At 32.5% G+C, this 16,059-nt stretch overlaps 4 protein-coding genes across 7 annotated transcripts; 3 read left to right on the forward strand and 1 right to left on the reverse strand.

The window, feature by feature from the left end:
* Positions 1 to 587: 587 nt before the first annotated feature.
* On the reverse strand, positions 588 to 5,263 carry LOC137824390 (uncharacterized). The gene is made up of 6 exons (XM_068630026.1): positions 5,020 to 5,263; positions 3,717 to 4,127; positions 3,157 to 3,302; positions 2,608 to 2,884; positions 1,729 to 2,001; positions 588 to 1,246 (listed from the first exon to the last, which is right to left on the reverse strand). Exons 2-6 carry the CDS (start codon positions 4,023 to 4,025, stop codon positions 761 to 763), a joined length of 1,491 nt encoding a protein of 496 aa, XP_068486127.1. The 5' UTR covers positions 4,026 to 4,127; positions 5,020 to 5,263; the 3' UTR covers positions 588 to 760.
* Positions 5,264 to 6,008: 745 nt separating this feature from the next.
* Positions 6,009 to 8,632, forward strand: LOC137826260 (uncharacterized). The gene is made up of 2 exons (XM_068632159.1): positions 6,009 to 6,124; positions 7,616 to 8,632. The coding sequence occupies exon 2, from the start codon at positions 7,618 to 7,620 to the stop codon at positions 8,335 to 8,337; it is 720 nt and encodes a 239-aa protein (XP_068488260.1). The 5' UTR covers positions 6,009 to 6,124; positions 7,616 to 7,617; the 3' UTR covers positions 8,338 to 8,632.
* Positions 8,633 to 9,673: 1,041 nt separating this feature from the next.
* Positions 9,674 to 10,658, forward strand: LOC137826262 (stress-induced protein KIN2-like). Its single transcript, XM_068632160.1, has 3 exons — positions 9,674 to 9,920; positions 10,032 to 10,100; positions 10,344 to 10,658. Exons 1-3 carry the CDS (start codon positions 9,864 to 9,866, stop codon positions 10,416 to 10,418), a joined length of 201 nt encoding a protein of 66 aa, XP_068488261.1. The 5' UTR covers positions 9,674 to 9,863; the 3' UTR covers positions 10,419 to 10,658.
* Positions 10,659 to 12,492: 1,834 nt separating this feature from the next.
* LOC137825785 (uncharacterized) lies at positions 12,493 to 15,732 on the forward strand. Of its 4 annotated transcripts, none has more exons than XM_068631572.1 (5): positions 12,493 to 12,677; positions 13,562 to 13,752; positions 14,323 to 14,421; positions 14,531 to 14,682; positions 15,230 to 15,732. In XM_068631572.1, the coding sequence occupies exons 2-5, from the start codon at positions 13,570 to 13,572 to the stop codon at positions 15,615 to 15,617; spliced, it is 822 nt and encodes a 273-aa protein (XP_068487673.1). In that variant the 5' UTR covers positions 12,493 to 12,677; positions 13,562 to 13,569; the 3' UTR covers positions 15,618 to 15,732. The 4 variants fall into 4 exon arrangements, with proteins under 4 accessions (XP_068487673.1, XP_068487672.1, XP_068487674.1 ...); XM_068631571.1 differs by having other exon boundaries at positions 12,511 to 12,677; positions 13,565 to 13,752; XM_068631573.1 differs by lacking the exon at positions 12,493 to 12,677 and adding an exon at positions 12,678 to 12,826 and having other exon boundaries at positions 13,565 to 13,752.
* The last annotated feature ends 327 nt before the right edge of the window (positions 15,733 to 16,059 follow it).

Raw genomic sequence — 16,059 nt, forward strand, 5'->3', positions numbered from 1 at the left:
ATTTGTTTATAACAATTAAAGAAATTGATAATTTCACATTAAGTCTTTAAAACAGTTTGCTAATTAATGTTTTATTTACTGAGAATTGTTTCCAATTTTATTTTGACCAGGGTTTGTACTAATTCGAACCAAAACACTCATTGCATTTTTAGTACTTTTCAAACCCTGCACTTAAAACAACAATTATGTATCACCTAACTAAATAATTCTTTAAGGAAAGTTTCTTCATGCATTTGAAATATCAAAATTATTCTTTCACAGTTTTAAGTGATTCTAGAATAGGAGTTACATAAGTAAAAAAATATTTCCAGAATAGATGTTAGAGTGTTTCCAGAATCTGGAAGACAAAAAAACCATTCCGGAATATCCTTTCCGGAACAGATTTTTTTGAATTCTAGATTGGTAAATCCAGAATTAATAAAATGTGTTTTAGAAAATATGTTCCAGAAATATCCCCAAAAAAACAATCCGAAAAATATTTTTAAAAGGGATAAAATAGTCTTCTTGAAAAATGATGGGTGCAGGAAGAAATTTGTTAGGATACAGGAAGAAACAACCTTCTCTGAGTCATCCAAGGGCTAAACCTCTAATTCTTAACCCAATATACTCATTTATAAAGTCCACACCCTTTAAATAAATAAATAAAACTGTTTATGCTGAGTTTACATTGTTTTCAAAACAAAACTTCTTATTCTACATAGCATAAAAGTTTCTGAAATCACTAGATGTCAGTGAGAGAATAACACTCCTAAGTTCATGGCTAAACAGTTTCCTCATCTAAGCTGATGAATTTCTTTATGATTCCCATCATTTCTCCCCCAGGGAATCGCCCCAGACACCCTCTTGCAGCTGCCACTTCATTTAGCTCATAAACTGAATCACCACTGTGAGGTTCACAACATTTGTCTCTTCTCTCCTTTGTGTCTAGATCATTAAGCAAGTCTTCACCAGACCTGACACTGGGAATGGGAAATGGGTCAAGAGAAGTTTTCTGAATAGTTGATTCCCCAATAGCACCAACAAAATCTTTCAGCCGACATATGGTGAATGGAACTGATTCAAAGCTGTGATCACCATATTCTACTGGAGTAGAGTGATCTCCTGTGACACAAAGGGAAAACTGATATTCTCCAGATTTTTCTGTTTCCCAGAGAAGCCTTGCCAGCTGCCCCACTGCTGTATCCACAGCTTCTAATGCTTTGACCTTGAGGATGCTTGCCTTGTCGTGGCCAGCATCATCTATTGCCTACAATAACACATAAAGTCTCATCGCATAATCCAAAAAGCTAGAACTAACTATGGCTCACAACAGTATAAGAACAAGGAGAAATGAAGGAGCAATGGCAAAAGATAGAAGATTTAACTCTGATATTGAATTGCTGTGTGATGTAGTCTAAGAGTCTAGGAATGCTTAATATTTGTATTTTCACTTAAATTTTCCTGGTTTCAACACCATCTTTCGATAGTTTTAGCCTTCATCCTTCAAGAGGAGAGCATGCAGCAGCAGCAGCACTAAACAGGAGGTATTTTGTTTGCAATATGCATCATACCCTTTACATTAAGCTGGAGATTCAATTACAATAAACACTTCTTAATTTCTTTCTGCATCGCAGCAAAAAGATGGTATACAAAACTCCCCATCTATAAAGTGGGATTCTGGAACAGATAGGAGGAAAATTGCTGAAAAGTAAAAGCAGATAATAAAAACAAAACTAGAAAATTTATGACCTTAATATGAAGAAATCCAAAGTCATAGCCATCAGAGCGACCTGCTTTAAACTCATCCTCCCCAGGTACAAACACTTTGGGGCAGGACTGCAGAGGAGCCGAGAGTGCCTTAGCTATTGCAGATGCTTTTGATGTTAGTAAAGTTCTATAGTCCCCAGTTGCTCCAGGGGCATCTAGAATATCAATTCCGAGTGATAAGCCCAGGCCAGCGATTATTTTCGTCGGAGCTACCATGCATGGCCGCAGACCATGTTTGTTTAAAAATGGTGTAACCTGTAATATATAATTTAAACTGGTAAATGCATACAAATGGACACACATTAGCATTTATGACCTGGATCCAAGCTCATCGTTTTTTTATCAACAAGAAATAATAAATAAATATGATTTACTTAAGGGGTGACCCAACCCTGTAATATATACGATGATCCAAGCTCATTGTATTATAGTTTCTGCTTATTGTCTCAGACAGGATATAATCAACAGACCAACTGTCATTTAACTTTTTGTCCAAGTAATAATGAAGACTGTAGCACATTCAAGGAATTGAATAGAGCACTAGAGTTAAAGAAAAAACCCACTTTAGTGGCCAAACTCAAAAAACATCACAATTGCCTCCTTCAGAAAGTCAACAATATTTAAAGACTGAAAAGGCAACATACTACAAAAATAAAAAATGAAGGAAACTCAAAACATACAAGTCAATATTGTTATTTATTTTATTTCTAATGATTCTTTAATGATTGCCACATATTTGATGGGCTTTCCTTTAAAGAAGCAGAATATTTAAATGGATTTAGATGTACCGCTTTTTCTATGCATCACTTTAATGATTGAAAGATAAATGAATCAACTATGAAATAAACTGAAAGAGCAGACCTCAATTCGAATGCCACAACCTCTTAAAAGGACTACATTTGCTATATTCTTCCCTTCTGCAAAACGTTTAGCATTCACAGGATGAGAAACCAGAATTTTTGTTATTTCCTTGGACAATTCATTAACAACAGCAGCAGTATTCCTTGCTTCATGAGAATCATCTAAAGCTTCTGCTTTCAAAAGTAAGCGGTTGTCTTTTAATGGGTCCGTTCCTGATATATTTCCACTCAAATTTGGTCCTTTAACAACTACTCCACATCTATGTTCTGTTGCATACCTAATAAAGGAATAGCCAACACAAATACAGAACTGTTAATTCTTTTGGTAGATAAGAATCATTAAGTTAACTATGCAAAAATCTTGAGTTCCCCAACTTGTAAACATTTAGTAGCCAATTTTACTTGGAGTTTTTAAATTTGGGAAGAAATCTTCAAGTCAAATAAATTAGAGCGCAACAACTAACCCTTGAAAACTTAATTACCCAAGATAAGTGGTAACCTACATTAACAATTAACCATTAAATGCTAAAGCAACCTTAGGCATCTTCACCTGACTCTGACTTCATATTGAGGGAAAGATGGCAATTTCAATCCATCCAGGGCAGCACAAAGTACGGGGCCTTCTTCTTCAAAGTGCCTGTCAGCTCTTCTACTGGTGACTATTCCAGTTTTCTCATCAAGAGTAGCAAAGTTTGACTGCAGGAAAATGTTGTATGAGTGATTAACACGAAATAATGCAAAACAAAATCACTTTTAGATAAGGTTAAGAATTAACAACTTCAACATAACATAGAAAGAAAGCACAATCTATGAAACAAATTTATCAGTAATTTTAGAAACTTGATCAGAATACTGATGCCAACAAACATTGTATGGTAAAGCATTTTGATAAAGCTGCAAAACTTCAGACTATTAAGGTCTCTCCTACATTATCTTTGAAAAGACATGAAGTACCACCTTGTACCAAAAAATAGATTTTGAAGTAGAATGTCAATATGAAAAGTTAGGTTTCCTAGCTTTCCTAAGAATTTAGAGGACTGCACCCACCATTATATTCCAAAAGAAACCATGATTAACTTAGAAAAAAGTGAAATAGGGTTCTTAACCAACCTTAAAAGCAATATCACCAGGTGACATGGCCAATCCTGCCCCCATGGATTCAAACGCTCCTCGACCGCGATAATAAACCCTAGGATCATAACCTAACAAGGACAGATGAGCAGTGTCACTTCCACAAGCTAAGCCAACCTCAACAGGGTCCATTAGTCCATTAACTCCAGCAGATGCTATGGCATCCAAGTTCGGTAGTTTTGCGGACTGAAGAGGAGTCTTGAATCCAAGCCTTGGCAGTGACACATCAGCCAACCCATCAATCAGCACAAATGCCACTCTTTTCTTTGGCACCTGTGGACTGCTCATTCTGCTCCTTTTTTCCTTGCTTCCCTCAGGTTATAAATAAGTAGGGTTAAACAGCAAATAACAAATCACTCCAATGATGTCTTCACTGCCAATGCCAAATCCCTGCGACAATAGTAAGTACCATATACACAAACATTTAATTTTTCAGCAACTTGGCTTGACAACTCAACCAATAACATTCAACCATGAGTCTTTTCTTTCTCTCAAAAGGGGAAGAACAAACTTTGTGATCTGCTATAGAAAAACAGGAATAAAACCCGAGACAAAAAGAGAAAAAGAAAAATCCAGCAACAAAATTGAAACTTTATTTCAGTTTTGTGTTCAATGTTCAAATTGGAAACTTGGACGCATTCCCTATTCGTTTCAAACATTAATAAGTACAACTGCATCAATATCACACTTATGAACTTGTCGTGGTGGACATGCAGAGAAATGAAATTCAATCACTGAATTTTTATTAACTCAAATTAATCTTAATTTATAAAGAACATCTTTTACAAATATTCAAAAATTCGTCCCAACATTATAATAACAAAATAAGGGGTTCAAGTGTCAACAGTTTCCATAACAAATTTAACTAATTAGAATATGAGTATTAGAAGTATATAAGCAAACTAAAATATCATTTTACTGTTTATGTTTTTAGTAATTTCTATGTTTAAAATTTTTGTTTTGATTTTTTAAAAATTAAAAGAGAGTTAATTTTATGTTCATCCAATCCAACTAAAATGAGTCCTGATCCAGTAGCATTAAATGCATTCCCAACAAATTAGGTTGTGAGCATCCAGCGTAGGGTTGAAGAAGCCCAGATAAAGAGAAGAAGAAAAGGTAGCGAGATATTGGAGGTGGCACAAATCAGGGGCAACCCAATAGCAAAGAGGCATAACAGAGTGGAAATTTGTAAGCTTTGGAGCAAACAAAGGCGCAGATAGGAAGAGAGTGATCTACGATTGAAATGCGAAAAAGAATAATAAGGAAGGAAAGAAGAAGGAACCTGAATACAAAGAGAAAAGTGGGCAGAATCAACAGGAGAAACGCTTTTGGGAGATGAATTGAAGAAAGAAGACGGAGACGAAGATCTGACAGTGAAAGCCTAAACCTTAAGCAACTGAACCGAATCAATCAAATTCAAAGTTTTTCTTCCCTTTCTGATTACGCACCGTTTTGATGCCTCCTTCTGAATCTTCTTACCCAAGATACTAGTAGTTCTATCTACTGTTATTTTTTTTATTTTTTTTGAATAATAATAATAATGTATAACAACTGAATTATAGAAAATTGGTTTAATAGAAAACAAATAATGATTTTAATGAAGATGATAGCAACATTAATTGCATTCTTTTAGTAATTTGCATGTCACAGCCTTAAAAACGAGAGGTAATAATAGAAAATTGTGAAAACTATATTATATTAATAATTAATTATATATAATTGACTATTGTTAATCTGTTTTTGTTTAAATAAAAAATAATTGTTTTAACAAAACAAAAGATAAATGTTTTTTTTATGTTTTTGTTTACTTCCTACCAAACATACTTGGTTAAATTATGTTGTCTTTAATTGACGTTATTATGTAACAAGTAAGTTAATTTCAGTATGTAAAAAAATTAGATATTCCAGATTTTCGGATAAATGATTATTTTCCTAGATATAATATTTTATTGAAATTTAAATTAAATAAATCTTATCATCGTTTTTTTCATCAAATTGTAATACATGAATGCTATTTTAAGTTAAAACATTCACTTGTTATTATTTTATTAATAAACTTGATAATAAATTTTTAAATGAAACTATTTTAATTTTATTCTTTTCGTATCGACTATATAATTTTTTAAGAATTTTATTACAAAATTTTAAAAATTATGAGATTTAAATAAATTGTTCCATTTAGTAAAGATAAAATTGCTAATATACAACACAACCAGTCATAAAAATATATTAAAAATAGTTTTTCATTTTTTTTGGATAAAATCAAAAAGGAATTTTTTGGGTGAGTTGTTATAAACATAAAAAAAAATATAAAGCTTGAATATCTTTTTCTGCACTTTCATTCTCCATTGATGCAGAGTAGCAACCTTATTCGTCCAACCAAGCAGGTAATGAATCAAAACCACCTTAACCAACCATACTTCACTATTACTGTCTCTACCCACTTGCTCCTTGCTGACGAATTTCTTAAAAATCTCTACTTTTTAATGTTTTTCTTCTTATTCTGTAGTTTCATGAGCTGCAAGAGCCCAAAAGATAAACCCCAATTTTTTCATCTGCTGAATTCCTTAAACTTCCAGGGTTATCTTCATTCTTGTCTGTGTATCATTAACTTAGATTATGTTAGATAGTTAGAATAGGAAACAATTGTTTGTGCTGCCTAACACTCTCAATCACTGGGCTCTTTTTTCATCCTCAATTGAGCCAATGAACTATCCGCACCTAACTAGACTTGGACTTGGTATTTTTTCCTTTATGTAACCCTTTATGAATTATAATTGGATTTGGACTATTTCATTCTCAGTATAAGGTGTTCATTTTCTAGCTGAAGAATGTGGGAGGTGTAATGATTCGCAATTAGGCATATTCTGAGATACATCCTGAGTGTGATTAGTCCAGCAAAATTGTTGCTTCGAAGTTATAACAGGCAAACATTTCTTTTTCATTTCACCATGATTTACAGGCACTGGTGTTTTTAGATAAAAAAGATTTCTAGTCATACTGTCAGTTTCAGTATTGCCTGGAAAATGAAAACTGCTTGACAGATGCCTTATTATGAATTTATTCTGCTGCTTGGAGTTGTAACTGTGTTAGATGTTATTGGAGATCTCATAATAACTAGGGATATGATCAAAATGGTGAGTAATTGTGTATAAGTAAGGGAAGGGAAATCTTCTCTTCAAGAGCTAGCTTATGGGATTGAGTTAGGTTCAAACTCAAATTTTATGATAGTATGAAAGTCTTTCTTAGTGATTATTGTTAGGCTTATTGGGTCACTTGTTATTTGACCATCATAAGTCCATTTACACATGTCTGGTCTTGTAAAGTTTATGCTCGAGATGCTTAATCTTTGATGTGAGGGGAGATAGTAAAAATAATGTATATAAGTGAGGGATAACCCTCACCCGAAGAGCTATTTTTTTGGATTGAGTTAGATTGAAACTCGAATTCCAAGGAGATGTCATTTTGGCTGCAAATTTTATATTGATTTTCCTGCCGTGCTTATTAACTTTTTACTATTTTTGGAAACTGATGGTGCGAAGTGCTGCATTAAAAGTCCAGGTTCATGGTTTTCTTGATTCAGGACTAGTGTTTACACTTAGGGAATTGCATATGTATTTACTCTTAATTGCAGCGTGTGTGTGTGAAATCTGCTGAGTGCTTTCTTACTGAAGCAATTCATCAAATCTCTAGTCTTTAACTGTTATGTTCAAAAATTTAATAAGATCCTCTACCACGATCCATGCAACTTTTTTAATTTTCAATTTGCTCTTCTGAAAAGTATTATTCATTTCAAAATGTGAAGTACTTTCATTTTTCAATGAACCGTTTGAGTAATATAATTACTGACATTGTACTTGCTAATTTTCTGTTATAAGGAATGAGTCAATTGCAAGAATCTTCTTCACTTAAACGCAAACGACAAGACTTGGCTTTGGTGTCGGGATCTATGACAGATGGTGAACGTGTACTGTATAATCTCATACATAGCAAGAAAGACATGGGAATCTGGACAGGAGACATGAAAAGAGAAACGAATCTACCTGACAGCATAGTAAAAAAATCCTTAAAGTTGCTTCAATCCAAGAATCTGATAAAGGAGGTTGTTAACATTCAAAACAAAGGTAGAAAACACTACATGGCAGCAGAGTTTGAACCTTCCAAGGAAATCACTGGTGGGGATTGGTATACTCAAGGAAGTCTTGATACTGATTTCATAAACCTTGTAAAGGAGGTGTGCTTGAAGTGCATTTTCAGGCAGAAAGTTGCCACACACGATGGAGTTTTGGAGTGGAGCAGAAAGAGTGGTGTCTTCACGGTTGAAGTCACAGCACAGCAAATAGATGAGATTTTGCGAGCTTTGGTTTTGGATGATGAGATTGAAGAAGTGAAGAGCACTGGATTAGGGGATTTTTCATCTGTTCCTGTTGGCAGAATTTGTTACAGATGCAAAAGTAAAGGTGGCAACAGAGGGGAACAGAAACCTGGTGCCATGGCTTCCATTCCATGTGGAGTTTGTCCACGAATAAATTTCTGTACCCCAGATGGCATTATCTCCCCAAGAACTTGTGTCTATTATCAGAAATGGTTGGATTTCTAAAGGATTCAAACAACAATTCTTAGGTTAGATATGACCCTCCAAGCTTTCACTCTCATCTTGCAGCTGTTGTATTTGTATTGTAAACTTGTATCAAAGCTCCTGCATCAAAATCAAAGCCTTCAGTGAGGGTTAAAAAGTTCTGCATATAAGGAGTGTATTGGTTCCTACAATTTTCTGAACTCATGAAAAACAAAACAGAGAATGAAAATTTGATCATTAAACCTGTTTGTACCAATTTGTAAGCATGTTATAGTTCCCCCAAGCAAAAGGGTGTGTTTTGTTTTGTCCACTATAATTTTGATTCATCTTTCTCTCTGTTTTTATTTGTTAATAGTTGTTCAGAAGAAAATACATGGTGTTTGTTGGTTCAAGTAATAAGGAGTTTTTTTTTTCTTGTAAGCCTAACATCAAGTTCAAACTTTGGCAGGATGTGTCTGAAATAGTTGCTGAGAATTAGATTATTACGATCGACAATAATCCTTGTCAATTTTCTTTAGGTAATTTTGTTGAAAATTATTAATTATGTTTAGATGCAATAAAAAATCTTTTTTCACCTGAGAAGAAAGTATACATTAAACTAAAAGAAAAAAAGGTTAAAAAATAATCATAAATTATAAAATAAAAGGTTTAGATTAAAAAAATTATTTAAGAATTTAATAAAACTTTATGCAGTAATGGAATCTTTAAAGAAATCATTAAACAAACAAAAATCTACAAGATTTCAATTATAACATCTTAAAATATCTTTTTCTATTTTAATTAAGCAGTCATGCCAGATTGAGATGATTTTATTTTGATGTTTATATATAGTGCACCCATTCATATATATTAATGTGTTCATGATAAATCAGAACAACAATGATTGTTACTAAAAAAAATACATACAAACAATAATTGGAGGAAAAAGAAATAGCACAATATACATAACATAACCCTTGGTTGGTGTATTATATCTTCATGCATAAACCCATAACTTCCATTGAACGGCAACAAAAAACTTCCACATTTTAACTAGAGAGAGTGAAGAAAATAAAGTGAAAACAAGGAGATTTTGTTATGCACTTCTATAAAAAAATTCCCACATGCACCCAAATTTTGATTTGAGACAGTTTAATCCTTAATATTTGTACCAAGTTTCTTCAGCTAATTGAATGTTTTCTATTTGCTTGATTAAATTGCATTTTATCAGGAGAAGGTACGTTTAAACTTTGTCCTTGAAGTTCATGTACCTTTGCACATTCAACAGTTATATGCTTTCTATTTAGCACCATGGATCCATTCCAATTAGCCTAAGTTTTAGGTTCCTGACTAATTATGGTTTAACTGTCAATTTCAGAAGCAAATGAAGTGCCTGGTCTTGAGCCAAATGTTTCTCACCTAAATGGTGCATGTCATTACATGTGTTAGTTTGAGCCACTATATATACATGCACCCCACCATTGTAAGTTACATCTCATATTAAGAAGTATTTGCTAAATTACCTTCTGCTTTTTCAAGACCAAAACTCAACACAAGCAAACTGAAAAATGGATCAATCTCAGAACTTGAGCCATCAAGCTGGTCAAGCCGTGGGACAAGCTAAGGTGAGTTTTGCACTTATACCATGTGTTCAATATATTCATATCCTTAAATTTTTGCAGTACTTTCTCAATATAGTGGCATGACAACTGGGAATAATGTTATTGATGATTCAGGAGAAGGCAGGTAACATGATGGACAGTGCAAGCAATGCTGCTCAATCTGCCAAAGAATCATGCCAAGAGGTGAGAACATTTGTTTGAACAATTCAGTTTTGTTGTCTGTTTATAATAAAGTATAATCAGAACCACTCTTGAAAAGCAGGATTGAGGTAATTTTATGTTGGTGCAGTCAAATTTATTTTACAAACAGTTTGGTTTTTTATAGAAATAACTGAAGTTTAAGAAAAAAGTTTTCCATGATGTTGGATTCTTTAGAACAAGCTCAAAATTATGGAGGATTTTGATGAAACTGTTATGGTGTTGTAGACTGGCCAACAAATGCAGGCAAAGGCACAAGGAGCTGCTGATGCTGCAAAAAACGCAGTTGGGGCTAACAAATGAATCTAATGAAGATCTCTCCAAGTGGCTATTTATGTCTTTCAAAATGTGGTTTTTTGGCTTTATGTATTTATTTTCTTTTGCTATCTTTTGCTTTTAGCATTTTTTTTTCACTTTGTAGAGGGAGGAATAAGATTGTTTGTGTATCAGCCACTTGAATGAAGGCCTTTTTGTTTAGAATAATATTTTATGGTTTATAGACAACCATTTTTCAATAAAAAAAATGCAGGTTAATGCTGTTTCTGTCCCATTTTTTCCTTCAAAATTCTGTTCTGTCTAACTCTATTCCAATGCTATTAAGATGAGATAGCAGATTTTATCCCAAATACATGTAAGAAAATCAAAGAGTTGGTATTGAGATAAAGTCAAATAACATAAATAAATTTAAACCTCATCTCACATACCAATTTTGTATTTCATTTCCTAACATGATATTTTTTAATCATTGAAAATAGATATTAAAATAGACCAATAAATTACTTAAAAAACCCATATTATAAGTCAAGTTAGAAAAACAAATTAAACAATGTAATTCCTTATGGGAAAATAGTTTCAAAAATAAAAGTACTTTATATATGTGTAAAAATGACATTTATTCATTATACAAATTCTTAAACTTCTCAAAAATGAAAATGCATTATATTTTTGGTAATTTCCCACGGATTTATTTTGTGAAAAACATTATAGTCTTTCCCAGGATGTTTCCCACGGATTTGGCCTAATAAATTCTCACTTTGCCAAAAACAAATCCATGGTAAACATATATATTTTTAAAATAAATCAAATAATAAAGTTGCTAAATTAAGAGAGAATATCTTCAAATACATAACACCATTGAAACATTTGACAGTAACATATTAATAAAACTAAATTATCAAATCACTATTTTTTTTCTATATGTCACCACAAAAATTTATATATTATAGGTATGTTGGATCTAGACCGTATTTATAACCGATTTAACAACTTAATTATTTTTTTTAGTCACGCTTTTTTTTTTTTTTTTTTTCTCTTTAGATTTCGATTGATAATGTATTTCGATTGACAATGTATCGGTAAAAGGTTTTCCAACAATCAAACAAGTGTTCCGTATTTGAGTGTGATTAATTTATTGACTAGAACATACCTTATTTGAGTGTAGTATAATAAAGTTTATAATGGACTCTATTGTTAATGGACCGTATTAAATTTAATACGTATCATAACTTATCAAACAGTTTCCGTTAACAAGTGACGGTGATCCAACCTATATATATATATTGTTTAGTATTAATATTGTTGTGGTTTTTGGTTGCATGTAAATGCAAATAATAAGTATGCATTATTTCTGGTATCTACTTCTCCTTGGAGTTATAAGAAGGGTTCGATGAACCAAATTAATATCAATTGCTGGAGTGAAAAATGAAAATTACAAAACAATTCACCATAAAACATTGACATGTATATTAATCACCAAATTTACAATAATACCAAACTCAGCATAACATAACCGATTTTACGCAGGAATAAAAGAACATGAAATGATATGTGAAACCAAAATAAAAAATGAAAAAATAAGTAAGTTTTATGAGTATTTTTCATTTCACTTTATTTTTCTTTTTAACCAAATACTCTTGGGAGTACGCAGTGAATTAATATTTCAGTTTTTGTCATGAAAAAGACCTTTTAATTTTACAGCTCATTTATTTTTAAAATTATAATGTTCTCTAAAAAATATATAAGATCCTTTCAAATTCTATAAATTTTTAAAGACTTTCAAGAATTTTTACTATATAAAATGTTAAAATTCAACCAACGATATTATAATTTTTTTCAAATAAAAACAGATTAACAATTATCAATTATATATAATTAATTATTAATATAATATAATTTTCACATTTTTTTATTATTACCTCTCGTTTTTAAGCTGTGACATGAAAATTACTAAAGGAATGCAATCAATGTTGTTATCATCTTCATTAAAATCATTATTTGTTTTCTATTAAACCAATTTTCTATAATTCATTTGTTATATATTATTATTATTATTATTATTCCGAATAAGAAAAGACGGTAGAATACTAGTAGCTTGGGTAAGAAGATTGGAGAAGAGATCAAAACGGTGCGTATTAAGAAAGGAAAGAAAAACTTTGAATTTGATTGATTCGGTTCAGTTGCTTAAGGCTTTCACTGTCAGATCTTCGACTCTGTCTTCTTTCTTCAATTCGTCTCCCAAACGCGTTTCTCTTGTTGACTCTGCCCCTTTCTCTTTCTATTCAGGTTTCTTCTTCTTTCCCCTTATGATTTTTCATTATTCTTCTTTTTCGCATTTCAATCGTGGATCACTCTCTTTCTCTCTGCGCCTTTGTTTGCTCTAAAGCTTACAAATTTCCACTCTGTTATACCTCTTTGCAATTGGGTTGTCCCTGGTTTGTGCCACCTCCAATATCTCACTACTTTTTCTTCTTCTCTTTATCTGGGCTTCTTCAACCCTACGCTATCATAAAAATAAAACGACCCTTTCCTCCTTCGTTTTATGTTCATCTCATTGTTCAGGATTGTTTAACGTGCTACTGATTTAAATCCATTATTTTCAAACGGGTATTACTAATCCCCATTTCTCTACCTTGTTTGTGTTTGTCAATGTTAGGGAAGTCACTAGAAGTTCATGCTGTTCTTTCTTAAACCCCCGTGGAGCACTGCGATAATAAAATAAATGAAATTGTTGTGTTATGTTTATTCATGTTTCAAACATCGGTATTTATTTGTGATGCTAGCTAGGGTGGGACAGGGTTTGCGGTATCAACAAATTGGGAACTTGGATAGGTTGGGAGAGTGAGGTTTTGGTTACCCCATGATTTAGCAGACTGTTGTCTTTACATCTGAACTGGAATGGATCTTGGCATTGGCTTGGCTTGTTATTTTTTAGTTGGATGTTTTCTTCATGTCATGAGACGTTACTCTTTTGTACTTATTTGATTTATTGCATCAAGTGGTTATTTATCTTCTACTTTTTGGCGGCTATGGTTGTGTGGCCTATGTAACCACAATTGCAGCTGGAGAGTCTAAAAATATTGTTGATGAGGCTGATATTGCAGCTGTAGACTCCATAGAATCTAGAAAAAAGATATTTCTGAGTTCTGATTGTATGCTTTTTTATGTAGCAGCAAGAATGTATAATAATGTTGGGATGCCACCGGGGGCACCTCAACTGCATCCTCAACCTCCAACGAGCTCACAACCTAATTTGTTTGGGAATGCATTTAATTCTGCTGGATCAGGACTCATTCGAGGTGGATTGGGTGCATATGGAGAAAAAATATTAGGGTCAAGTTCTGAGTACGTCCAAAGCAATGTATGTATCGTTCTATAATTTTTTTATTGAATCATTTAATTTGACATTCTAATTCGCGGTTGGCAAAATTATATTTGATTTTGTTTCTCTGTCATTTCAGCTTTTTGTATGTTTAGTTTCTTTCTTGTTTTGCATCGTCTTCCTTGCATCTAAATTGTGTGTGGAAAACTGCTTTTTGTTAGTAAACTTAGAATACCTCTTTAATACAGTGTTTCTAAGCTGTTTGGTATATCATGTGAACAATGCTTATCTGCTGATGATCAGAAACATTTGTACCATACAACTTTGCATCTTAATATTTGTATTCCCTTTTAATCTTTTTGTAGAAAATTTCAAATGTTCTGCATTATTGCAATTCAATTTTGAATCTATTTCATATATGGCATATCCTCTCAGTGCAATAATGCTTACATTTCAATCAAGTCAGGTTCCTTTGATTTTGGAGAAGAAACCCATGCAGCTGAAAGATAATTTGAAATATCCTTAGTTAGCATGTTAACTTAATTATAGATATTATATGTAGTTGTGAATTCAAAGGTTTTTTTAATATATTTATTTGTTTAACTACAGATAAGCCGGTATTTCTCTGATCCCCAGTACTACTTTCAAGTGAATGATCACTATGTTAAGAACAAATTAAAGGTTGTTTTGTTCCCATTCCTGCACCGGGTAAGCTGCAATAGTGTCACCCTTTTTCACATATATCTAGTTGAATTTTCATTTCATTATCTTATTCTATCTTCTTGCTTGCCCTTATCTTTTTTTTTCTTGTGTTCAGGGTCATTGGACTAGAATTACTGAACCGGTGGGAGGTAGGCTCTCTTATAAACCACCAATTTATGACATAAATGCTCCTGACTTGTACATTCCATTAATGGCATTTGGTACCTATGTTGTTCTTGCTGGCATCTCACTTGGTTTACGTGGAAAGTAAGTATAATATCTCCTTAATCTTAATTGCTGAAGTGATCAAATGTATTTTCCCTCAAACTCAAATTTAGCTACCTGGCCCCTGCGTGAGCTTATTTTTGCCTGTATATACTATCTCACTGTTCTTTAAAAGGGATTTTTGCTTGTTGGTGGTGACGCCATGGGAAATACAAATGGTTATTTACCTTGTGCAATAAAAAAATGATACTGTATATTATCAGAGTTGAACATTGGCACCTCCCTTTTTGTCTGCGGTTGTAATAATGAGTCTTTTTCCTTAAAGAAATTCAAATCCAAAAATTATCTTTTATTCTTGTGTTCCAAACTAAAACATAAAATTTGATTACAACTCAGACAAGTAATTATCTTCTATGGTATGAAGATTACTAATTTAATTTTCTTGATTTTTATTTTAATAATTACATAGACGGATATTGAAAACTTTCACTGAGAATTTAGTTTGGTTTGTAGTGCTGAGTTTGTTCCATCTCCACATGCTTTCTAGTTTGTCATAGTTTTTCAAACATGCTTTTTTCTTTGTGGGCAGGTTTAGTCCTGAAGCTTTGAATTGGCTATTTATCAAGGGACTGGTTGGTTGGTTTATGCAAACAGGGCTGCTTAAAGTTACTTTACTTTCATTGGGCACTGGAGAAGCACCTCTATTGGACATTATAGCATATGCTGGGTACACTTTCACTGGCTTGTGTTTGGCTGTTTGTGGAAGAATGGTGTGGAGTTACTCCTACTACTTTCTGATGCTGTCAACCTGCTTGTGTATGGCAGTGTTCTTGGTTAAAACAATGAAGAGAGTCCTTTTTGCTGAAGTAAGGAGTTATGATTCAAGCAAACACCACTATCTCTTGCTCTTGATTGCTTTGGCTCAGTTCCCATTATTCATATGGCTTGGAAACATTACTGTCAATTGGGTAATATAGTGATATCATTTACAATGTACTTAGGAGTTAAGAAAGAAGTACTTGGTGATTGTTTTGACTGTTAACTTTGGAGAATAGTAATACAAAGTCTTTTCTCTCTTTATTGGATATCAAAGATGCATAATTATGGCATTCCCCTTCTTCAGATGTATTATATGATTTCTAGTACCTTTTAAATTTTTATTTTATAATTTTTTTTAAATATATTAATAAATAACTAAATTTATTCTACTGCTTCGATTGAAACAACTACAAACTTTCTTTCTTCACATTTTTCACTTACTTTCATTCAATTCAAACAATCTTTCTTTAATTATAATCATATTTATTATTAAATAAAAAATAAAGTGAAATGAAGATTACCCTTTTAAAAGTTCTTTTTATAAAACTTTTCATTAGTGTATATTTTAGTTGAATAATATGACAAATTGTGATTTTTTTT

This window comes from Phaseolus vulgaris, chromosome 8 (genome assembly GCF_000499845.2).
Source record: "Phaseolus vulgaris cultivar G19833 chromosome 8, P. vulgaris v2.0, whole genome shotgun sequence".
NCBI classification, from domain to species: domain Eukaryota; kingdom Viridiplantae; phylum Streptophyta; class Magnoliopsida; order Fabales; family Fabaceae; genus Phaseolus; species Phaseolus vulgaris.